The 26,965-nt window shown below is 30.7% G+C and overlaps 1 protein-coding gene and 2 long non-coding RNA genes across 4 annotated transcripts; all 3 read left to right on the top strand.

Annotated features, from left to right (window-relative positions):
- Nucleotides 1-1,001: 1,001 nt before the first annotated feature.
- On the top strand, nt 1,002-1,949 carry LOC114075124. The gene is made up of 3 exons (XR_003575489.1): nt 1,002-1,271; nt 1,358-1,477; nt 1,824-1,949. It is a non-coding gene; the product is annotated as an uncharacterized LOC114075124 (long non-coding RNA).
- Nucleotides 1,950-3,405: 1,456 nt separating this feature from the next.
- Nucleotides 3,406-13,951, top strand: LOC114075123. Of its 2 annotated transcripts, none has more exons than XR_003575488.1 (10): nt 3,406-3,479; nt 7,602-7,691; nt 9,589-9,633; nt 10,222-11,109; nt 11,187-11,433; nt 11,514-11,718; nt 11,825-11,901; nt 12,007-12,110; nt 12,435-12,836; nt 13,730-13,951. It is a non-coding gene; the product is annotated as an uncharacterized LOC114075123 (long non-coding RNA). The 2 variants fall into 2 exon arrangements; XR_003575487.1 differs by having other exon boundaries at nt 11,187-11,302.
- Nucleotides 13,952-24,549: 10,598 nt separating this feature from the next.
- Nucleotides 24,550-26,520, top strand: LOC107006362 (F-box protein At4g09920-like). The gene is made up of 3 exons (XM_015204935.1): nt 24,550-25,476; nt 25,562-25,708; nt 26,257-26,520. The coding sequence occupies exons 1-3, from the start codon at nt 24,550-24,552 to the stop codon at nt 26,518-26,520; spliced, it is 1,338 nt and encodes a 445-aa protein (XP_015060421.1).
- The last annotated feature ends 445 nt before the right edge of the window (nt 26,521-26,965 follow it).

Consider the following 26,965-nt stretch of genomic DNA (forward strand, 5'->3'; position numbering starts at 1 on the left):
AATATTACTAACGCGCACCTTTTGTTGGTAATATTATCAACGAAGTATATATCGGTTAGTAAATATAACGAAAAATTGTTTATATAATTTATTAACATATTACATATGAATTGCTAACCAAAATTTACCAACGACAAAATTGTATTGCTAAATTTACCAGTCAAATATAAATTTGTTGGTAATTAGTAACGAAATGTATTTTTTGATAAACTTGCCAACCAATATCAAATTAGTTGGAAATTTTGCCAACAAATAAAGATTGTAGTAAGTAAATTACTAACATCATTAAAATAGTTGGTAATATACCATCCGATCACTAATCCATTAGTAAAATTTACCAACATCTTAATTATTAATTGGTAATATGACATATGAATGTTTAGTTGAATAGTAACTTTTACTAACTCTGATAAAATTTATTGGTAAATTACTAATTACTAACTTATATTTTAATAGTTGGTAAATTTACCAATTGAAGTTAAATTTTTTGATAAATCCGCATCTAGTATTGAGGCTTTCATATTTAGTTTGTGTCATTAAGAGTTTTAACTTTTAACTTTTATTTAAAACTTGACTTGTTCAATATATTTGGTAAACATCACTACAAAATTTTAGGCTTACGACAACACTCAATTTGGACTACATTTGTAAAGTGTTGCCTAAAATATTTTTGGCTACACTTTTATAGTGTAGCCAAAGAGTTTTACTTTTAGCTACAATAATATTGGCAACACTTCAAAAGTGTACTCTTTAATGGTATAAGCTACACTTTATAAGTGTTGTTACAATATGATATAATTGGTAACACCTATTTACAGATATGACCACACTTCTAAAATGTCATATTTTTATAATTGAAAAAACAACACCTTATAAGTGTTGGCTTAAAATTTTTTCACTAAAATATTGTATTCCCTCAATTTTTTTAACTCTCACTCCCATTTTATTGGCCGAAAAAAATAAACATTAATAAAATAATAAAACAAAACTCCCATTTTACCCCTAGTTTAACATCGAAACAACTCTCCCCTTCTGCGATTTGTGAAACTCTCCCCTTCTGCTGAGAATGAACTGAAGAGCTGCGAACGACTGAACATAGTGAAGAGCTGAGAACGAAATAGCTGAGAACACTCTTTCTCTTCTGCGATTTGTGAGAAATAGCTGGTAAAGAGAAGTGAAGCGTTGAAGTCAAAGAAGAACTGAGCTGAATAGTTGAAGATTTGAAGTCACTGATAATTCAAGTCATCTCTTCAATAACGATTTCCTGAAGAGTAAGTCTGATTATCTTTTTTCGATGCCTATTTCGTTTTCTGAAGTAACTGATAGTTCAATCTTTTTTGTTTTCTGTTTTGTGAAGAACTGGTTGTTTACAAGATGATGAAATGAAGTTAAATAGTCTCTCTCTCACGCTTTTCTCTCCAATTTCTCACTGAAGAAAAGGATTCCAGACTGCTTTTGTTGGAATAGGATTTATTAGGTAAGAACTTTTATTTTGAAAGTCTAAATTTTAGCTTTAGGGTTTTAATTCTTGTGTTCTTGTACGATTTTTGGGAGTGTGGCTAGTATAGCTTCATTAGTTGATTTTTTGGGAGTGTAGCTAGTATTTATGTGTTCTTATCTGATTCTTGTGTTTTTTTCACTGTTGCGGGTTGGAAAAAGGTTGGGATTTATTTGAGAAAAACGTTTAAAGGAGCTAAACAAAATAGTTAATATATATATATATATATATATATATTATATATATATATATATATAGAAACATATTCAAGGAAAGAATAGTTGTATGTCGATAACAATATCACATTTTCTAATTTGTTTCGCAGATCAGTTTTTCAAGGTTTGTTCGAGTTCGAGAATCTGCCCGAAATTCTCATGTGTCGTTAGTGTTCGAGTTTCGTGGTGAAGATCGTTTCCCTGCTCCTCTCTTTCGTGTTCAGTGCCCGCAAAAAGTTAATGTCGTTTTCCTCATAGTACTCTTTTCGCCTCTCTTTCTATTTTAAGAGTGATATTGTGAATGTTTGATGTAATATCGCTTTAATGATTCGAGAGTTTGTATTCATTGTTGTTATTCCCCTATTTGTCATTCAAAGTTTTGTTCTGTTGTTTCTCTTCTCAATCTTTCTCTTGGATTGTCCCTTAACTTGGCTCAAGCAAATTAGTTTATGGTCATGCATTGGAGGTAGCTCTAGGCATCTTGATTGGTATTTTGTTTCTTTTTCTACGTATAGAGTAATTTGATGATTTTAGAGTAACGTGAAGTGGTGTGTATCCTTAAAGTTTAGTCAACAGAAATTAGTTTAGGGTCGGCAATTTGATTGTTCATATAATGTTGGTCCAACTTCGGGTGCACACATATTGGTTTGACTATTGCAGTTGTAACACTACAGTGTGCTTCTCTCCTATATCTACACCATTGTAAGTTTAACCACTAAATAGGTGGATAATATTCTTCAATCTATTTGATTTTGATCTTCCTTGAAATTAATATAGACTTAATATAGACTTAGATGACTTAATACCAGAAATTAATATAGACTTAGATGACTAAACAATAGAAGGTTACAGGTACATATTCCTTTAAGAGAGAGAAACTAGGATTTACAATTCATGATATCAGACTTTAGATCACAAATATGGACCTTACAGTGCTGAGGCCAATTAAAGGATTGGCGGTTCATTGAAAACACTGTGTGAAGAAGAAATAAAGAAATAACTCAGATAATAAGAGCTGACTCTGGTATTATTATATTATTTCTATTTTCATTGAAAACAATGTTTCTTTTTATTTGATTTATCTTTGAGTTGACGTTGATTCAATATGAGATATGTTTCTTAATTAGTTACTTTCGCGGGTTTGATGTAATATCGCTTTACAGATTCGAGAATTTATTTTTTTAGTTGTTATTCCCCTACTTGTCTTTCAAAGTTTTATTTTGTTGTTTCTCTTCCTGATCTTGCTCTTGGAAGTTTGAAATACCGTCCTAAAAAATCTAGTATATGTATTTCATTAAAAGTAGACTCACTCTGTTAGATGAACAATTCAGATGAATCTAGAGAGCATGAAATTGTTAGATGAACAATTCATATGAGTCTTAATAGTACACTAAGTTTTGGGCTTTCTAATCAATTTGTGAATGAGTATGAAATTGGGGAGGAAGTGGATTGACGCCAATTTGGGTATACTTGCTCAGTATTAAGTTCTCCAGTTTGTATGCAGTAATATACTCAACAGTTAGCGTGCAATGCAATCCGATATCACTCTTTCTCTCTGTCAATTCCTCTGCTCTACCAACAATTGAAATTTTCCATTTTTAGCACTAGCCACTAGTTTGATAGGATATTTTGTTAATTTAATTTCTTTCTTAATTATGTTTATCCTATTAATTTTACTTATTTTTCCTTGGCAGTATAATCAACATTCAAAAGCATTTATGGAGGATTCAAGGTTTGATTTCAACTAAAACAAGTACCATGACTAGGTAAGAAACTTTTATCATCTCATAAAGCTTGATTCTGATAACTTACTCATGAACTTTAAAATTTATTTCTGAAGTAGCAAATGATTTAATGATTGTCACTGTAAGATTAAATATTGATAACTTCTTCTAGGAATTCAAATATCCCATCCAAGGATTGGATGGAGTTAGCAAGGTATACCAAAGAGTATATTGATCGTGTTGAATCAATCCTAGATTTTGCTTACTTTCATGGAGATCCTCAAGGGGAGGAGATTCAGGGCCCACGTGCAAAATGTTGTAATATTCGTTGGACTCGAAGGAATGTAGTGTCTTATCATCTTATAACCTATGGATTTGTTAAAGGCTATATTAGATGGATCAATAATGGGGAATGAGATATCAATTTTAATGCTGACGATGATATAGATTGCTCGCGCAATGATATTGATGGGTTGTTGAATGATCAATTTAGAGATGTTGCACAGGCTCAAGGAGTTTATGATGGTCCAAATGAAGATGACAAGAAATTCTATAACTTAGTTGAAGAGGCAAGCCAAGAATTATATCCTGGTTGTACTACATGATTCTCTAAATTATCATTCACACTTCATTTATATTTGTTGAAGTGTCTACATGGATGGAGAAATGATTCATTCACTTCTCTTTTAGAGTTATTAAAAGAGGCGATTCACGAGTTGAATATTCCTCCATCGTATAATAAAACGAAGGCTATGGTTAAAAATCTTGGTCTTGATTATGAGAAAATTGATGCATGTCCCAATGACTGCATGTTGTTCAAGAATGATCACAAGGGTGATGAATTTTGTCATACTTGTGGAGCTTCATGATATATTAATTCTCCTGAAGTTGATAGTGAGCTTGAGCCTTCGAAAAAATAACATCGAGTTTCAGCAAAGACTTTGAGACATTTTCCATTAATTCCTAGACTCAAAAGGCTACTTATGTGGTCAAAGACGAGAGATTCTTTGAGGTGGCATGAGGAGAAGCGTTCCAAAGATGAAAAGTTAAGGCATCCAGCTGATGGTCTAGCATGGAAAGATTTTGATAGGTTGCATCAAGATTTTGCACTAGATTGTCGCAATGTGAGACTTGGTTTGTCAAGTGATGGGTTCAATCCATTTCGAACCATGAGTATATCACATAACACATGGCCAGTTATGTTGATGGTGTATAATTTTCCGCCTTGGATGTGCATGAAATCTAAATATTCTATACTTTCTTTACTTATACCTGGGCCGCGATCACCTGGAAATGACATTGATATATCAATACTTACAACCATTGATAGATGAGTTAAAATTATTGTGGGATTTTGAGGTTGAGACATATGATGCTTTAAGAAATCAAACTTTTCAAATGAGGGTAGCTCTTATGTGGACTATCAATGACTTTCCTGCATATGCTATGTTATCTGGTTGGAGTACTAAAGGAAAGTTTGCTTCCCCTTGTTGAAAGTATGGCACTAATTCTCGCTATCTTAAACATAGTCGGAAAATGTGTTATATGGATCATCGTGTTTTTCTATCCATGGATCATCCATTGAGATCAAACAAAAGATCTTTTAATGGTAAAACTGAATTCAGGCCTCCTCCACCCTTTTTAAAGGAAACTGATGTGTTTAATAGCTTACAAAATGTTGAAAATGTGTTTGGAAAGAAGAGAAAGAGATCAAATGATGGCCCATGGAAATAAAGTCAATTTTTTTTGAATTACCTTATTGAAAGCACAATTTGTTACGTCATAACCTTGATGTAATGCACATAAAGAAGAACATAGTTGATAGCATACTTGGAACTCTTTTGAATATTTCTGGCAAAACAAAAGATCATGCAAAAGCCCGATATGATTTGAAAGATATGGAATTTGAAAGAACCTTCATCCAAAAGATACTGAAGACATTAAGAGAACAAAGTTTTCAAAATCGTGCTTCTCAATGACAAATGAAGAGAAATCAATTTTTTGTGGAGTTTTAAAGACAACCAAGCTACCTGATGGTAGTGCCTCCAATATATCTAGGTGTGTGCACATGGAAGAAATAAAATAGTCTAATTACAAAACCCATGATGCTCATGTCATGTTACATTACTTGCTTCCAATACCAATGAAGAACATTCTTCCTGGTCATGTGGCTATTCCTTTGATTCGTCTTAGTTCCTTCTTCCATCGTTTGTGTCAAAAAGTAATCACATTGGAGGAAATGGATTGCTTAGAAGTGGAGATCATAGAAACAATAAATCAGTTGAAACAAATTTTTCCTCCTTCATTTTTTGATATAATGATTCATTTGCCTATTCATTTAGCAAATGAAGTGAGATTGGGAGGTCCTGTTCACAATCGATGGATGTATTACACCGAAAGAGAAATGAGTACATTTGAATCATACATCCGCAACAGACGTTATCTAGAAGGTTGCATAGCAGAGACTCGAGTGAGAGTAAATTTTATGAATTTATTCTCGAAATATCTGCATAGGGTCGTGCATACCAGATTTAACAGAAGAGCCCAAAATAATGATAATTGTGACTCAAATGATATAGAAACTTTGAGTTTGTTTCCTAACAAAAGAGTTCCTTTAGGAGCAAAGAAGACTGATCCAATAATTTTAGATGACAAGTCACTAAGTCAGGCACATGCATACTTATTGGGAAATTGTGACGAGGTTCAAGAATATATTAGGTACCTTAATTTGAATATAATATTCTTTTTCTATAATTAGTTTTTAACTTATTTTAGTTATAGTTTAACAAAAAATGCATGTTGTGTAGAAAGCATGAGCAAGAGGTTAATAATGAGCCACAAAGATCTAAATAGAGAAAGACCAAGAATCATTGTCAAAACTTCTCTCAATGGTTTGAAACTCGTATTTTGCAAGATGATGTGCCTGATTTGCTGAAACAATTTCCTAGAGGACCAAATTCTGTTGCAAAAATATATTCTCGGTATCTAATCAATGGATATAGGTTTCATGTTAGGCAGCGTGATGCAAGGCGTAATACACAAAATAGTGGTCTTACAATAGTTGCCTCAACTACAAGCTTTGCACGCTCAAAGGATAAAAATTCGTTTGTCGCAGATTTGACTTATTATGTCAGAATAGTTGAGATTGTTGAATTAAAATATAAAGGTCATTTTAAGGTTGTTCTATTAAAGTGCGATTGTTATGAGGTTGAAAATGATGCTTATGGCCTTACTTATGTCTATTTTAACAAGAGATGCTCTCAGGAAGAGCCTTTTGTGTTTGCATCTCAAGTACACCAATGTTTTTATGTGCAAGATCCATATGATCAAGATAAACATTATGTTATGAAGACTGTTCCGAGAGATTTATTTAACATGGGTGAGGAAGCTGAACCTAATCTCCCACAAAGATATGACAACGAGCCATCTGAACATTTGATGGGACCATCTATACCAAAAGATAATGGTGAAGTACTGTTAACAAGGACTGATGTGCCAGAAACTATTATTGATGTGCCTTCAAAAGAATTTGTTAATCAACAACTTGAAGTTGAGTTTGAAGATGAGTTTGTAGATGAGTTTGAACATGAGTTGGAAGATGAGTTTGAATACGAGTCTGAAAATAAGTATGGAGATAAGTCTGAAGATGAGTCTGAAGAAGAGTTTGAAGATGATGCACCATGAGTTTCGTTATTTTTGTGATGACCATATAATGGAGGCTTACTGTTTTATAATTTAATTATTTTTTTTCTACAAACAGTTTAAGATATCTAATATTTGGAATTGAATATTAGATGGCTTCAACGTTTAAGTATTCTGTGTTTTGTAATTTAATTATTTTTTTGGCTACAAACAGTTTAAGATATCTAATATTTGGAATTGAAGATTAGATCGATTCAATGTTTAAGTATTTGGTGTTTTGTAATTTAATTGTTTTTTTTGCTACAAACAGTTTAAGATATCTAATATTTGCAATTGAAGATTAGATCGCTTCAATGTTTAAGTATTTTGTTGCCTTTCTTTGTACACCTACTTGATGTTTGGTCAAGTAATTTCTGTTGTCTTCTTGTCTGATTATTAAATTACTAAGGAACCTGTACGTAGCTGAATATTTTTCATTTGGCTGTTTGTTATTTATATTCTTATTTGTTTTTTTATTTCCAGGCAGTGGGCATTAGAGGCAGAACACTGAACTCTACAATTTGAAGTCGCTCCTGTTTTTGTCTCTGTCCCGAGTTTCTCGCTCTGAGGGAGGTACATCTCTTTACCTATTAATTTTTCTTATTTGAATAGTTTGTTTTAGATTATAATTGATTCTCTACTCGACAATGAACTGGTAATAATCGTACAGAGAAACCGCTGGAATATGTGGTAGTAGGCGTTTATAAACATGGAAATTCTAGGATAAATGCATGGTACTTTTCGATTGCTAGTTATGGTTTACTGATTCTTAGTGAGCTAGAGAATTGTTGAAGAGTGCTTATTATTGTTCTTGCATATAATGATGCATGTTTGGCAGTTAGTTCAAGTGTATGTTCAAAGCTAATCACATTGCACCTTTTGATAGACGAGGGAAGTGTGAAAAGCTATGGATGTCATGTAGGGATATGGGTTGACTACCATCTATCCAACTGGATGTATTTTGTGATTTCATATTTCAAGAAATATTTGGTTTTTGACCTTAATATATACATGAATACTTAAGATTTCTCAAAGAAATAACTTTTCTACTCTAGGAGTTAGTCCTATTTTGACACAGTTTGTTAATAGTGGTATTACTTGTATAAACATTATAGGTTTGGATTTCACTGTTTTGGATAATATGGTGCGAAACACTATATTACATATTGTAGCCTGCCATTGCTTCATTATCCATGAATTAGTCAAACATGAAGTCTGAGCTACTGCATTTCTTGTGTTTTAGTGGTCTTGATTTGAGATTACAGTTTGCTTTGTGATGTTGGTAGTTCATTGGAAAAGACATTTTCTGTTTCCTTAATTTGAGAGATCTATGCAGTGTTGTGAAAAGCGCAGAAAAGCACGCTTAAAGCGCGCTTCAAAGCGAGGCGACCCTTGTGCGCTTTTTTATCTTGAGGCGAGGCGATCTGAAAAAAGCTCTCGCTTCAGATGAAGAAGCGAGAAGCGACCCTAAGGCAAAAGCACAATAAAGCACGCTTTTTATAAAAAGAAGCGACAATTAGTTTTTTTTAAAAAAAAGTTAGTTTTTTTTTTAAAAAAAAATCTGAAATATAACCTTCTCTCTCCTCACGACTCTTTCCCTTCTTTCTCTCCTCGCGGCTCTTCTTTCACAATACTTCTTTCCCTTCTTTCTCTCCTGACGATCTCGACTGAGGCTGCCTCTCTCTTCAACCTCGACCGAGACTGCAGGTAACTTTTTGTTCATCTCTTTTTTAGCTAATGTTTATTAGTTCATCTCTATGAGTTTCTTTTCTCCCGAAATATACAATCTTCGCATGTGCTTCATCTCTCTGAGTTTCGACTTCTCTAGTTTTTTCTTCTTCTTTTCTTCTTTTATTCATCTCTGCTGCCTGCTCTGTTTCTAATTACTGACTGCTGCCTCCTCTGTTTTTTTTTTCAATTCTTTTGCTTTTTTTTTTTTTTAATTTTGTGATCAGTCTAGCAGCCTTGTTGAAGAATAGGAGTTTGAATCTTTGTGATTTAATTATGTTTTTGATTTTTTGCTTTATATGTTATGACTTATGAGTATTTTTGCCTATGTAATTTCTTTCAATCTAAGACTATATTACCTCTATTTAGTTATTTAATATTTTTTTTATTTTTATACTAAATGTCGCTTTTTATAAAAAAAGCGCGCGCTTCGCTTCACGCTTCTCGCTTCTGTGAAGCAAGCCCTCGTCGCTTTTTTCCGCTTCTCGCTTTTCAAAACACTGGATCTATGCGATGGAAAAGTTTTCTTGAAAATAAAAACATAGGGGTTTCAGAGTATTTAATTCAAAAAACAACTGAGTTCTTTATTTCATCAAAACTCTATTTTCTGAAGAACCCCTTTTCTTTGTTTGACTGATTTGGGATGATTCTGAGGTAGGGTAAAGGTTGTTGGAAACTTTATTAAAAAATTGAAATTTTATGATTGTTGATGTTTGATTATGATCTTTTTTGTTTTTGACAGAAGAGCTTTGGGAGAGTAGAGAAGAACTGATTTATGCCACCAGAGGTAAAACTGTTTTAACACTTTGCCTTATATAAACTTTATATATTATCAAAATTTATAATATTACATTTTCAAAGTTGAGAAAATCTTACTTATAAAGCTAAAAAAATCTAAAAATCAGATCCAACATCATAAGCTGCAGAAGAACCAAATCTGTTACGCTAACGTCTTCTTGTTCTTGGCAGTTCAAAATATGAAAAATAAGAGTGAGTCAAACAACTGTAAATTCTTAACCTCTGTTACAGTTTCCTACTGATTACTAGCTTAAAACATCAGCTAGCTAAGGCTAATGCTTTTCAAATCTTCAGTTTCTTGAAGTTGTTGGAAAGAAAAATATGTTCAAAATACAAGAAACACAAAAATCCAGCTATACAAGAAAAATGTTGTTTTTAGGATCTTGCCTTTGTTCTCTTTCTAGTAATCTCATGTTTTCCTAAAATGACTGTTAGTTGAGTTTGTTACTTTCTGCAAAGTCAATAGAAACTAGTAAAATAATGTGTTGAGAGTTTTTTGAACTTTTTAAATGTAAAAACTGTTAACTTCAGTATAAAAGGCTACCTTTTTCACATAAACATCCTCATTATTTTGTAGGTTTACTGACTACAGGAAAAGAAATCAAAGAGTTTAAATCAAAACGAGAAGAATGAATCAATCAACAATACTAAAGAAAAAGGGGTCGAATCCAAATAAAGCTCAAAGTCCATTGAAGAATCTAGATATGCAATACCGATCAAGTGCTGAATTGGTCAACACATTCAAGGTTAAGAGAGAACATGTTGCAAACGAACGCAATAACAAAGCTAAAAAGAGCATGCACCAATAGCGCATAAAAGAAGAGTTTTGAGAATTTCATCAAACCACAAGGAAAGAGTAATTTGTAAACAAATTACCGATTCAATCGTCTTCTAGGGAAGAACTTAGTAATTCACATGTGATTGCAGGGAAAGGACTAAATAAATCGAGGTTATTTCAGCCTGGAGAGTCCATTCAAAAGAAGGGACTTAAACTTCCTATGCAGAACTTCGGGTTCCAACCGTCGTCCAAGGAAGGTGCTACTGCTTTTGTACATGTGACTGGAATAACATTAGGTAATGAACAGAAACAACATGATAATAAGGATCTACTAAGCTGCAAACAGGTGAAGAGGAAGTTGGTCCTACCGGCCACTACTATTGATCAGTTTCTGGAAAAAAAAATAAGAAGATGATGTTGATCATGATCTACCAAACATAAAACAGTTAAAGAAGAAGTCAGTCATACCAGCTACTAGTATAGATCAGTTTTTAAAACAACAAGGGATAGTCATAGGTGATGAAAGGAAATAGGTAAACCACACAGAAATAGATGTCGAGTGTATGCATACTCCTCATTCTATTCATGAACACAATAAAGGATTGGATAATCTAGAGGATCATGAATAAATCGACAAGGATGAGTGTGCTATAAACGAGGAAGATGACATTGATTGTAGTGCAAAAGGTATGTTTTCAATCTTGTAAGATTTATTACTCATTATAAAAGAAAAATCTTATCTTCTGGTTGTTACATCAATGTAGGTTTTCGAAGAAAAAAAAGGCTCGAGGACAAACAACATGTAAGCATTTTCATGCAAGAAATTCGGAAGAAAGGGAGGAGGTGACATTTGATAAAGAACAAGCAGTTGGTCTCACCGGTAAGATAGTGTCGGAATTAACCAATTTTATTAGAACAATTGCAAGGAATCCTAGATTCATCAGCTTGATGTACATTACTTGGCATACGGTGCCAAAAGATATTAAAAAGCGCATGTGAAAATATATCAATGTAAGAACAATCAATTTTGAGATTATATATTTTGTTGTTACTTTTTACTAATGAAGCTAAATATATTTTATTTTGCATAGTCCAAATTCCTAATCCCAATAGAAGGAAAGAAGTGGGTGATGACTGCTCTTCGTGATGCTTGGAGGCAACACAAACATGTGATTAAAGAGAGATATTTTGATAAAAAATAGTACTGTTGAGGATATGCTAGCGAAACGTCTTGATGACATTCCAGAAGTTCATTTCCGCCAGTTGATCTAGTATTGGCAACACCCAACTGTTCAAGTAAAGCTAAAATAGTGCATTTCTACTTTTTGACATATTTTGCATCATATCTGTTATCTTATTTATTTATCAATTCAAACATCTTTTTTTTTTAATTTAATTACAGGCTATATCTGAGGTGAATTCTAAAGCAGGAAGTTACAAAAGTGGAGGCATCGAATGGGACCAATTAATTTTGCAAGAGTACGCGTGGCATAGCTAATACTTATCAGGAATATGAGTTTCCATTTTTCATACTTAATTACAACAAGTTGATTTTTTGAAAATTTCTTTTGATATAATTGGTAGCGTGTAGCATAGAAAATAACGAGGAACCATCACAATCTGAAATGTTTATCGCAACTCGTACAAAGACGGGAAAGGAAATTCAGCCTGATACCAAAGTCGCAACAGTAAGTTTTTTGAAGAAGATTATTGGTGAATTTGATTCAGAATTAAATTTTGTATATTGTGGACGGTGTGAGTCCATTGTATTTTGTTAAGTATGTCATCTTCTTATTCTTCATCATCTTCTTCTTGTGCAAGTATGAGGAGATATTAAATATGTTTTATTTAAATTTCTTTGCTGGGAAAAGTTTTTAGATTTTTTTAGCTCTTGATTGCTATTATAGGAACAGTTTGCTCGGAGGGAAGGTATCAAATGAATCATTAATTGATTTTAGTCGTACAGTATATAGTTCTTACATTTAACTATGGATGTCAATTTTATTCAACAGGTTTGAACTTCAAAATCGTCAACATTCCGGAGAAACAGTTGATGATGCCTTCAGGGCAGTGTTTGGAAAGGAGCAGCCTGGACGACTTAGGTGCTATGGACAAGTTCTCTAAAAGAAGATGAGGAAATTAACAAGATGAAAACAAAAGCATGCTAATGAAATCAGTTTCTCTGAAGGAAGAAATGAATGAAGAAATGAATGAAAAAATGAATGAAATGAGAGATGAAATGCACCTTTTTTAGTCAATTGCTGCAAAACAATCCTTGGTTGAATGTTCAAGATATACCAGGGGTTGTTGGATCTAACCTTGTTTCACCTGTTGATGCAAGTAGTGCACAAGCTTTAAGAGTCCAGAATATTCCAAATTCTTCAGGGTCAACTCACAATTCAATTCTTCAAAAGGTATTTTTTTGGTTCTTAAGGCTTTTCTCTCTCTCTGTCTCTCTCCTCTTTATTGAAGTATCTAATTGTGAAGATAGTTTTCTTGTTCATCTTGGTTGTTGGTTGATCCTGCACAACAAGATCATTATAGTTGATTTGTGTGTGTAGTTATAGTTGATTTGTGTGTAGCTGTGGCTACATATTCCTTATTAGGATCTTATGTGTGCAGGTATAGAACCATTGTATATGCTATAGGATCAGTTTATATAGTGATGGAAATTATGGAAATTGTTGATAACACATCTTATACTTCTATTACAAATGTTTCACGATTTTTTTGACATATGCCTATGGTTAGTATAAATATTATGTGTGTGAATTGTAGATAGCATGCCTGATAGTGCTGATATGTGTACACGTGAATATATGCCTAAGGTCATGCCTATGGTTAGTACAAATATTATGTGTGTGAATTTTGATGAATTTCAAGAACTTGACTATTAAATTTGCCTACAACAAGAAGAAACACTTACTGTATGGGAGAACACCTAGCGTAGAAACTATACATGCCAAGTCTTTAGATAAAATAGCCAAGGAGGATGCATTTGTGAATCTAATTCAGGACTTTGATGAGTTGTTTGCTCATCCAAAATGATTATACCTTAAAGGGACCAATTTGACTACAAAATTTCCTTGAGAAATACTAGTAATCCTGTCAACGTAACATGAGATCCTAAAGGTAACTAATAGAAACTTTTTAAATTATAGGTAACAAATATTATAGGTGTTGACAGCTTAGCTCTTCTTATAGTGAATTATTGTTGTTTTCTGATAGTTAACTAATACAAACTTTTGCAATCTAATTTGTTTGTTTGTTTTGATTGTTAATTATATTTCATTTTAAATGTTTATAGGGGAATATAGGTGCTCAAATTCGAAGAATCTCCACAAGATAATTTGATCTCACTGCATTTAAAGTGGATGATCAATGAAGAGTTTTTGAACCATTGCAAATGTTTGAATACTTTTTGAACTATTCACGTGTACACATATATTTAGAATATTGTTTTATAAGTATGTGTATGTACACAAGCCTATCATTTTGAAGTTTATTGCAATTTTTTATATTTGAACTACTTATTAGCTAATTTGATGCTTGAGATTATTTACTGCAAAACAATATTGGTGTTTCTAATTAGATATTGTGGCATATAAATATTTATAGCTTACCACACTTAGAAGTGTAGTCATAGGACTGTATATTGTGGTATGCATATAGAAAATGCAACACTTTCGAATTCTGGGCAATATGGAAGAAAGGGCCACACTAAAAGTGTAGCTGGTAAGACGACACTTTTAAGCGTAGCTGAATATGTAACACTTCTAAGCGTAGTTGCAAAAGTATAGCCTTTTTACCTTTTCGCTACACTTTTTAAGTGTAGCTGATTAGGCAACACTTCTAAGCGCAGCTGGAAAAGTGTAGCCTTTTTGCCTTTTAGGCTACACTTTTAAGTGTAACTTGGAAGGCAACACTTCAAAGTGTAGATTAAAAAGCGAGGCCTTTTGTATTTTAGGCTACGCTTTTAACTGTAGCTGATAAGGCAACACGTGAAAAGTGTTGCCTAAACTCTAAGGTAACACTTCTTTCGGCCTCCCCCGAAAAAGGGTGGCCTAAAGTAAAAAAGTGTGGCCTTTTATCAAAGGCTACCCTTTTGCATAGTTTAGAAAACACTTTTCTTGGGTGGTTAGAGGCCTAAAATTTTATGTTTAGGCCAGAATTTGATTTTCGTCAATATTTTTGTGAACGTGCTCACATGAGAACTTCGTTAGTGTAATTAACTCCAAAGGTCATTTTTTTCTAGTAGGATCGTTGGTTTGTGTTTTGAGGCTCTCATTTTTACAGTGTGTCGTTAGGTGTATAAATTTTGGCAAAAATTTAACTTTGGTCAATATATTTGATAACGTGTCCAGATAAGAATTTCGTCAGTGCTGTTAGATGTGAAAAGTCATTTTTGATGTAATAAGATAGAGGATTTTTGAGGATTCCATTTTTAGTTTATGTCGTTAGGCATTTTAGCTTTAAGTTTTGGCCAGAATTTCACTTTAATTAATATTTTGGTAATCATGCTCGAATTAAAATTTTGTCACCGCTGTTAGCCATATAAGTTCAGTTTTTATCTCATAGGATGGTTGGTTCGGAATTTGAGACTTTTATTTTCAGTTTGTGTCGTTAACCATTTTAAATTTTAACTTTTGGCTAAAATTTTAATTAGGTCAATTTTTTTTTAGAAACATGCTCAAATTTGAATTTCATCAGCATGGCTAGCTATGGTAGGTCATTTTTCGCTTTATAGGATGACTGGTTTGGATTTTGAGGTTTTTATATTTTATTTGTATCGTTAGACGATTTAACTTTTAACTTTTGGGAAAATTTGGTTTTGCTTAGTATTTTTTGTAAACGTGCTCTGATGAAAATTTTGTCAGCTCGATTAGCTTCGAAAAATCATTTTTATATCTAACAAGATGGTTGTTTCAGGTTTTGAGACTTCCATTTCAATTTGTATTGTTAGACGTTTTAACTTTTAAGTTTTGGTCAAACTTTAGATTTGGTCAATATTTTTGGTAAACATGCTCAATTAAATTTTTGGACATAACGCTATGTTTGATATTGAGATTAATTTAACTTGTTATCATTAATTTTGCATTGTTTCATTCAAGTATGATTGGTAAAATTGATTAATATTTTTGGATTTATATTCGTGTTCTTAGATTTTTAAATACAACAAATAAATAAATATTTTACTATTGAATAATCATTCAGCTAATAATATTTTGAACATATTGTCAATCCAATTACTAACCTAACATTGAACTTGAATGATATATTACCAATAAACTAACAATCAATTAGTAAATTTAATAAAAATATAAATAATCATACTAACGTATTTAAAATTTATTATAAACAAGGGTTGTGGTGTAGTGGTAAGTACTCCTACACCCTTAAATAAGAGGTCTCAGGTTCGATTTACGTTGTGTACATAATCATCTTTGTTAAGGAGTGCTTTACCACTCATTGTGGGACTTTTCGGTGTGAATCCAGATTTAGTCGGACTTCAATGTGGGTACCGAACACCGGATGGAAAACCAAAAAAAAATTTAAAAAAAAGTATTTAAAATTTATTGGCAAATTACCAACACAAATTTTTTGTTACTAATTTTTTTGTTACTAAATTCAAATTTTGTTACTTATATATGAATCAAAAAACGAAGAAAAAAATTTACTAACTCCTTTTCGATTAGTTACTAAAGGTACTAACGATATGCTAACCAAAAATTAGATGGTAAATTCACCAACGGAAATTTCAGGATCATATTTCAAGATTTTGTAACATCTTTAAGTGTTTACCAACTGATTTTTTGTTGGTAAGCTTACAAACAAATTAAAATCAGTTAGTAATATGTACCAACGAGCTTTTTAGCAACGAATTAATATAAGTTGACATTTGATTGGTAATTCAATTTGTCAACCAATTTGATCAATTTACCAAAGAATTTTTTTATTGATAATTGAGGTTTCTTTTGTAGTGTTTATAGTTTATCCAATGTATGCCCAAGTACAAGTGGAAGCAGACATCCTAGGAAATACGTACAATAGGCTAACAAACAATATTTCGAATTATTTCCAGGGTTGGAATGTGACCTAACTTAAAGTAAACAGGCATATCTATACAATGTCTTAATAACTATTAATATACTAGTATACGCACCCGCGCGTTGCGCGATTATTTTAAAATATAATAATATATTAAATTTAAAGTAGTTAAATCTATAGTGTATTTAGTAATGTATATTTTAAAAGTAATAATACTAATCATTAACATATTTATTTAAGCACATTAAATTAATATTATAAATATTATATAACATAATTTTCATAATACCATACATGACACCAATGGCGGAGCTAAATTTTTTTATAAAGGGATTCGGAATCTGAGAAGATAAATATACGAACTAATCAAAGAGAGTTTAATATCTATTGTGTATATATTTAAATAATTTTAATGTTATTTAAATAGTAAAATTTTATGTCGAAGGGGGTTCGGGTGAACCCCCTGACACACTGTTGTCTCCGCCCATGCATGGTTCACACACATATTTGGTGCAATAATATCCTAAGCCTACATTTGCTTTATTACTTTTCATAGTATTTTATATTTTGAAATGACTATGTTCATAGATTTTTTTCCCGTATAACTTGTTTGATTTTTCAATATGTTAGAGTCCTAAAATTAATTTTATATTTAATTATGTTTAGTAGTAATTAAAATATAAGAAATAATTTATCATTTTATATCGATTTGTATTATTTTTATTAAGTATTTATCCATTCGTAATAAATGAGATAACTTATGATATTAAGGCTGATATAGTATATAAATTGTCATATTATTTATTATTCCTTTCGTTTGTTTTATATGCGCAATTTGATTGGCATGATTTATATTTATTTGTTAAAAAATTATCATTAATTATGCTTTACTTAAATTGATTTTACCAAACATGTAGTGTAATGCCAATTTTTCATATAATACAATGAGTGCATTGTTTAACATCCTTCCTTATATGTATTATCTTCTAGTTTTTTTAAATTAGTAAATAGCATCTCACCATATGTTTAATTTCTTATTTGTCAAAAATAAAATAAAATAAAATCACATGCATATAATCAAAACTCTAGAACAATATAGAAAGTTTTAAATAAAGAATTCAACAAACTTACAAAAAATATCAACTCTTGATAGGGATGTGCATTCGGTTTTTCTGTTTGATTTTATACTATTCGATTTGGTTTTTTGATTTTTGGTCTTGGAGAAGTGTAATCCAATCCAAACCAAAATAAATTTGATTTGGTTTGGTATTTCTCTTTTTGATTTGGATTTTTTCGATTTGGTTAATTGGTTTTGTCTATAATTAGAAACATAACAAAATTATATATATATATATATATATATATACTAGACGGTGATAAGTCTGTGCGCGCACGGGCCAAATATTACTCCCTCTGTAACTAAATTTTCTTTAATCTTGTGGTCTTAAACGTATCAGGTGGAAAGTTAAAGTTAAAGTGTTGCCAAAAAAAAGAAAGGAATCATTTTTTTAAAACAGACTAAAAAAGAAATAGGGACATTATTTTTGAAATGAAGGGAGTGTAAAAGTTGTAAGTACTATTTTCAATTAAACTCTATTTTGATGTGAAATTATAGAGGAAAAAAGAGTTCAAGAAAGTATTATGAAATGACATACGAACAATAACACTAATATACTTTTACCAGACCCTTTTCCCAATTTCAAATAATTATACTTTTACATCAATGAGTGCATCACACATGCTTAAGTATAATATATCGGGGGGACAATTGACATTTTTATGGCAAATGGTGCTGCCATTTTCTTGAAGTGATTAGTAGCCGTAACAATATAATCAAAAGTACCTAAGAAATAAAAAGTAATGAATGAAATATTAATGCACATATCTAAAATAGGAGGATGTGAAAAGATGGTTAAAATTTAAAAATATTTTTTCACAAAAAAAGGAAACATATATTATTTGTAGAGTTTTTAAGGAAAAATAATAAATAGAGATTTACGGTTACATGTTATTTCCAACGAGTAATTTAATGTCATTTTTCAAAATAATTGTAATTTTTTAAAATACTGCTTTTATTCTGGTCATTTCCATATCGTTGAATCAATTCAAGAAAGAATGAGTTGTGCAACACCAGCCCTTGTGTCATTGTATTTTGAGATAGATATCTCCCAATAAAGTCACTATAATTGTCTTTTGCCATGCAAGAAAACGTTTATATCTGAGTACCTCATAAAGTTACTGCATTTATATATGCAAACTGTTAAATAACATTGGCAGATGCGAGACCCTTTATGTTAGAGGTTCAACTCCATAGATAGTAAAAGTGGATGTTTTAACATTCGCATCATTGAATCTTGAGTGTTTTTCATTTCTGATAACCGACTTCTTCAAAAGAGGTATATTTGATTTTTTAAATTTGGATAAAAACAATATATGATTTAGTATAAATTATATTCCCAATCGATCTAGTGCTGATGCATATTGTAGTATTTTGTTTAGGTTATTTCTTAATGATAATTTTGAAAAAGAAACATATTTTTTTATCGTTACCCATCAATTTTCATGAAATTCAGAATGGGACGTTAGAAATTAAATTAATTTTTTTCTTATATATAAATTGATACATTAGGAAATAGAAGCTGTCACAACCTAAAAATGGACGTGATGGGACTCGTCTTATCCCATCAAAGACAAGTCAGCCTAAAACTCAACAGTTACAATAAAATAAGGAAATTTCACAATCAATTCAAAACACCCAAAAATCTGATTGTCTCGTGTACAAGCCTCTAAAGTATTACACTTGATTCAAGAAAAAAAAACTAAGTCTCAAATGACATTGCTTCTCGAATAGAACAAGATCATAAATAGGAGTAAGAAGGTCTGCTGAGCTAACAAGCAACTACCTCACAATCTCCACAAGAAGACTCAGACAAAGAGAAGAGAAAATATCACAAAAGAAGGTCTGCTGAGCTAACAAGCAACTACCTCACAATCTCCACAAGAAGACTCAGATAAGGAGAAGAGAAAATATCACAAAGTGCGGGCTAGTAACCTACAAAAAAATTGTAGTAGCAAGGGGTGAGTACCAAACCACACGGTACCCAGCAAGTAAACGTCTAAAATCAAGCTAAGGAAAAAAAATATGAGTACTCCTTACACACCAACCGAACCTCCACAACTACAACCTACATGAAAATTCAGCCCAACCTAATTGTTCACAGTTTTCATAGCACCCAGCTCATCAAAATCATTTTAACATATTTGCACATCCTCAACTACAAACTCAATATTCAACAATCACAACTTTCACAAAAAGGCACTCACAATATCAACAATACACAAGATCAAGTTCGTCAAATAGAGGTAATCAAATATCAAGTACTTCCCAACCACCAATAAAACACAGAATCATCAAGAATGAAGAATGTCATGGGATGCAATGCAATATGACACCATGAAGTGATATGCCTCAGAATACAAATTTCTGTCTCAAACGTATATACATGATACTCTTCGGAAATACATCGAGAGTTCATGACCCATAGGAGACTCGCGAGGTCCATATACCGACACGGACGATCTCCACGTGTGAGTGCGGACGATCTTAACGCACTATCATAAATCAAACAAATTCCGCACGGACGATCTCCACGTGCCCAAATCATAATCATAACCTTTCTATCGCACGGACGATCTCCACGTGTCAAAATAATCATAACTCGATCTCAACACGGACGATCTACACGTATTAGACCGTTACTCATACCCAATCTCATGTCAATGCATGTGCACAATATGATATTAATTAAAGGAGATGATGCAACATCTCAAGAAATCAAATATCGCTATGACATGTAATCACTTCAATTGTCACAATTATACGGGTTCAGTAAAGAACACAAATCACACATAATAAATCAAATCAATAATATATCAGTTAATGTCCATATGCTTTGGCATTCTCGGAATACAATCCACTATCTATAGTAATAAACTTTCCCATTATAACACCAGTACTCGTACCATTCTCAACACATCACATAGAAACAAATAATCACATTATTTTTTTATCACCCCCTTTTAATCATTAGAATTAATCAATATGGACAAATCAACCCATCACCAAGTTTCACCCAAACATATACCACAAGGAAATACACACATTTCATACACTTAGCAAGGGTTTAGATTTCCACTTGCCTGAATTCAACAAGAATTTACTCCGGGACTTGAGCCTTTCTCATTTGTTGAACTTTCAACTCAAAACAATCTATTCACATACATAATTACAATAAACCTTCATCTCGTTTAGACCATAAAAACTTACACAAATCAAAAATTAAGTTGCTAAATTCTTCTGTCAATTATCATGTCAACCCTCATATATTTAAATTTGAAATCTAATGTTAAGTCACCATTTCCTCCAAATACCAAAATCTTGTTTTAAAATCCCTAAACTGAAAATCTCAATTTATCGATTAAATTATTGAGATAAACATGTATAAAATCTGCACACACAAAATTAGTTGATGCCAACCTACCACTAAACCTAAATCATTAAACATTACACCTATCCAATCGTTATTGTCCAATGATCAAAATCACGCTTACATTATTATATTATTATAAATAACATAATTCACTTATCAATTTCCACTAACTATAATAGTACAAACCCTAGCGATTTCATCCATAATACAAACAATTATCTAACTTCAATTCACCCTCATCCAATCTACATAAGATGTTACGAATGTATACCTTCAAAGTGACCAACGTGAAGCCGCAAAAGAAACAAATTTCCGTTGAAGTTGCGCCTGCATAATCTAATTATTAGTGTTTGTTATTTTTTTAGATGCAATTTATATCAAAAATTTATTTTGTGATATTTCATAGCTGATGTTTTTTGGAGCCTAGTTTTCACTTAAGAATTATTTTTTTTTTAAAAAAAATATTTGTAAATTTATAGGATTAGGAAATAATTAAAGCTTAAGTGATTAGCAATTTAAAAAAGCTATACAAAACATCTTTCATTTTTTTATATATTATTTCAATAAATAATATGGTTTTCCTCTGGAATAAATGTAAGATGATCAGCACTAATTCGTATTATTATGAAATATGATTAGAAGGATATATAATATTATTTACAGAATTATGATAAAAAAATATACAAATTATTGGAAAGATTAATAAAAAAAGCATAAAAGAAAAGAAAATAATAATAATAATAATAATAATAATAATAATAATAATAATAATAATAATAATAATAAAAAACAAAAGAAAAAAAAACAAAAAAAAAAGATAACCAAAAATTAGATGTAAAAAAATAAAAATAAAAAATAAAGAGAACGAATCAGAGTGAAAAAATAAATAGGAAAACGTAAAAAAAAGAAGATAAGAAGAACAAGTAGAATGTAAAATAAAAATATAAAATTAATAAAACAGAAAGTTAAAAAAATAAATAAAAGAAAAAAAAGATAGAAGAACATACAAAAAATAGGAGTAAAAAAACCGTTTCAAAAAAATAAAATAAAATAAAACAATTAGAAGAAAAATGAAAAATGAAAAAATATAAAACATAATATTTATAAAATCAATACGTGAAAAAAAAAACAATTAAGAAAAAAAAAACAATTAAAAGAAAGAAAGAAAAAAAACGAAAAGAAAAGAAAAGAAGGAGAAATGAAAAATAGAAAAAATATATATCTTTCTAAAAATAATCCTAATCTAGTTAAAATTTTTGCTAAAACTAATATTTTATATCATATTTTTAATTTAACTAAAAATATAATTCTAAAATTATAAAAATTATAACACTCTTATTCCTGCATAAATTATAATTCCTAACAATTAAATATATTTATATATTCTATTTATAATTAAAAATACAAACACACGAAAAAAATATATATAAAAAAATATAAATTTTCAAGTTTCAAATTTATGGACACACAGAAAAAATGAGATAATTTAATTTTAAAAATTTTTAAAAAATAAGACAGTTTCAAATAATTTTAAAATAAGAGAGAATAAAGTAAAAAAACATTTTTATTATTAAGTTAAATAATATAATATCTAAAATTATGTCAAGTCATACCAAAGTTAATAAAGTGACCGTGCTAGATTCACGGGACCCGAGGGGTGTCTAACACCCCCCTCGGTCAACAGAATTCCTTACCTGAATTTCTAGTTCGCAAACCAATAAAAAATGGAGTCAAAATTCCTTTTGATTAGGGATTTAAATAAGGTGACTTGGAACACCAAAACTCAATTCCAAGTGGCGACTCTCAATAATAATTCTCCCTTTTCGAAATGTCACTTTAATTGGAAAAATTCTTTTTCTTTCGAACAAAATAAAATAAAAAATATTGAGAAAAAAAAGGGACGTGACAATGACTATGTTCATAGATATTTTCCCGTATAACTTGTTTGATTTTTAAATATATTAGAGTCCTAAAATTAATTTTATCTTTATTTATGTTTAGTAATAATTAAAATATAAGAGATAATTTATCATTTTATATCGATATGTATTATTTTTTATCAAATATTTATTTATTTCGTAATAAATGAGATAACTTAAAGGCTGATATAGTATATAAATTATCATATTATCTATTATTCCTTTCGTTTGTTTTATATGCGCAATTTGATTGGCCTGATTTATATTTATTTGTTAAAAAGTTATCATTAATTATGCTTTACTTAAATTGATTTTACCAAATATGTAGTGTAATGCCAATTTTTCATATAATACACTGAGTGCATTGTTTAACATCCTTCCTTATATGTATCATCTTCTAGATTTTTTAAATTAGTTAATAGCATCTCACCATATGTTTAATTTCTTATTTGTCAAAAATAAAATAAAATAAAATCACGTGTATATAATCAAAACTCCAGAACAATATATAATACATAGAAAGTTTTAAATAAAGAATTCAACAAACTTAAAAAAAAATATGAACTTTGGATAGGGGTGTACATTCGATTTTTCGGTTCGATTTTATACTATTCAATTTGATTTTTCAATTTTTGGTTTTGGAGAAGTATAACCCAATCCAAACCAAAATAAATTTGGTTTGGTTTGGTTTTTCTCTTTTTGATTTGAATTTTTTCGATTTGGTTAATTGGTTTTGTCAATAATTAGAAACATAACAAAATTATTTACAATTTGAAAAATTATATATATATACTAGACGGTGATAGTTTGTGCGCGCACGGGCCAAATATTGCTCCCTCTGTTTCAAAAAGGATGGTCTAGTTTGACTTTGAACGGAGCTTAAGAAAAGAAAGAAGATTTTTTTAATCTTGTGGTTCTAAATTAAAGTTATGGCATATGTAACAAAATGTCCTTTAATCTTGTGGTCTTAAACGTGTCACGTGGAAAATTAAAGTTAAAGTGTTGCCAAAAAAGGAAAGGGGTAATTTTATTTTAAACAGACTAAAAAGGAAATAGGTGTTAGGACTGAAATAAGTAGGTGTAAATGCGGAAGCTAGCAAAACAAACCTTGAAAGATCACGAGTATATATATATATATATATATATATATTCTCTAATGTAATTTTTTTTTATCAGGAAAGAGTTATAATATATATATATATATATTATAACTCTTTCCTGATAAAAAAAAAATTACATTAGAGAATTGATAATATGACCTTTTATAGAGGTAAAGTAGCCATAATTTAAAAGGAATAAATTAAATTTAATGTTTGACCATATTTAGTTGTTAAATACTCCTCATATATTATTAGAATTTCCACACACACAAAAAAGATTTAATTTTAGGACAAAAAAGAACGTGTCCATATAGTTAGAAGTGTCCTCGTATAATTAGGATTCATAAGCTTTTACTTATGACACAAACCTTAACCTAGACAACTCACTAAACCAAAAAACGAAGAGAAACCTAAACCTAAATTTAAGAAGAAAAAAAACCAAATCCATTGACATAAGCAGCGATTGGAATATTAGTAACAGAAACGACTAGAGCTACGTGTGTTGTCGGAATGGATATAGTTTTGATGGTTTGCTTTTTTATTTTGTCTGTTTTGTTGATTATAATTCGAATGCATTGTAGTAGAAGACAACAAAACAATAGTTGCAATACTAATGTGGCATCAACGGAAGATAGGCTGCCAGATGAAGTTATTGTATCAACGGAAGATAGGCTTAGCCAATTGCCGGATGAAGTTATTGTATCAATTCTGTCTCAATTAACAATTAGAGAAGCAGTTCAAACAAGTTCCCTTTCAACTCAATGGCAATACCTCTGGATGCATGCGACACGTCTCAACTTTGACGTTTCAAAGTTTATTACATGGGAGACATCTTTTAATCCAAGGTTATGCAAAAAAGAAGGGTTGAGGCATATCAATTTGTTTAATAATGTTGTGCGCTTACACAAGAGTGATGTTTTAGAAGAATTCAATCTCTCTTTTCCTTTTCATAGGCGTTTTAAGTGTGAAATCGATAGATGGCTCATGTTTGTATCATCAAAAAAGAAGGTTGAAAGCCTTCGACTAGACTTGTCACTTAGTATATACGAGAATAAGCGATATATCTTTCCGTTTAAGCTCATCTCAAGTAGTTTGTCCCCATTCTTTGGTCTCAAAGTTCTGGCTTTAAATAGAGTCCATGTTGACAATCGGGTGGTTAACTTTTTTATCTCCCGTTGTCCCCTTCTTGAGAAACTATCTATTTTTTGTTCCGGCCTGTTAACTCATCTGGAAATTGTTGGACCATCATGCCTCAAGTTGAAGGATTTGGAGATAAGTTATTGCAATAATTTAGATATATTCAAGATTCACAATGTCAATCTTGTCTCTTTTAAATACATAGGACGGAAACCAAACTTGCATCTCCAGAATGTTAAGTCAATTGTTAGTGCTGATTTTTATATGGTTGATGGTTTGGTACATGAACTTATTCCTAAGCTTACAACCCATTTCACTCAACTGGTGACGCTTTCACTTGCATTTAGTATTTTGAGAACGGTAATTAAGCACTTCATGATATATAAAATATAATCAAAGAGATATACTTTACTCTTCTAATTCTTAGTTTGTTTGATTGTTCCAGGATCTTATCCCTTATGATTATTCTTTCCCAATGTTCAATAATCTCAAAGTGCTTGCCTTGAAAATCAAAGACATGATAGATGTTTCCCTACTTGGTGTTACTCCACTAATAGAAGCATCTCCATATTTGCAAAAGTTGGATATCCAGGTATATATGAATTTATTTGTTCTGTGACACTATTATATTATATATCTTATTTTTTCATGATAATCATAAATGCTCTTTCCTTTACTTACAATATATATTTATGATAACCTATGTCAATTGTATTGATTCTCATATTTTTATCCGTTTATTCATGTTGCATATTAACTTATCTTAACTATATTTTGACTATTTAACCTTCAAACAAAAAATGCTTGAACTTATTTCCCCTTTTATGATGTCAAATTTTATTTTATTTATACTAAAATTAATAAATAATAATTTTTAAAAAATAGTAAATGGCAATTTTATTTATTGTAAAGTCAGGACCAAAACTCCAATCAATATTTATGCAAAAATTCATGCTTTTAAAGTAATATAGATAAATATATATTATAAATCTCATTTTTATGAACATTTACATGTATGCATGTATGGAATGGGAAATTATTTTCACCTATTGGTATATGTAAATTAAACTCAATTGGAAGTATGTTAGAAATGTTACCCTTGGCTTCATACAAGTTAGTTACTTTTGTTTTCCTTTTCAGCTTGAATGGTATAAAACGACGATATGTAAAGATGAAATTGAAAGGAAAAAGTATCCTCATCAACATCTCAAAGAAGTCAAATATAGCGATTACCTTGGTGGTATTGCTGACCTGATCCTTACAACTTACCTTATTGAAAATAGTGTAGCGCTGGAAACATTCATTATTGATCCTTTGAAATGCGATGATCAAAAAGCAAGAGGTCTGGCTCGACAACAGCTGCAAGAAATAATTCCCAAACGAGTCAAGCTAGTTATCCTTTAGGGGTCGTTGGGTTACTGATTAGAGTTATATAGATACTAGGAATGTCAAAATTAGTTATGAATTATTTTGTATATATTATTTTATTTAGATATTAGTCATGCAAGGATTAGTTGTTCATTTATTTATTAAACTTCACATTTTATCCCACATAAAATAATACAAAGGTGTCATTGTACATGTATAAATTATGTGAGTTTCCAAATTGGAAAATCAAACAATACATAAATAATTAACCTCCTAACCAACTATATATAAACATAGTACATTGAAATTTGACCCCCAATTTGCTTAAGGAACTAGTTTATTCTATATGTTCCTTTGCAGATTACAACAGTTACATTTTGTAAATTAAATAAAATAATAACACAATATTTTATTCAGGAAAACCTCAACTCATAAAAGGTAAAAACCACGACCTACACCTTGTAGGATTTAACTCTACTTT

This window comes from Solanum pennellii, chromosome 12, assembly GCF_001406875.1.
Source record: "Solanum pennellii chromosome 12, SPENNV200".
NCBI classification, from domain to species: Eukaryota; Viridiplantae; Streptophyta; class Magnoliopsida; order Solanales; family Solanaceae; genus Solanum; species Solanum pennellii.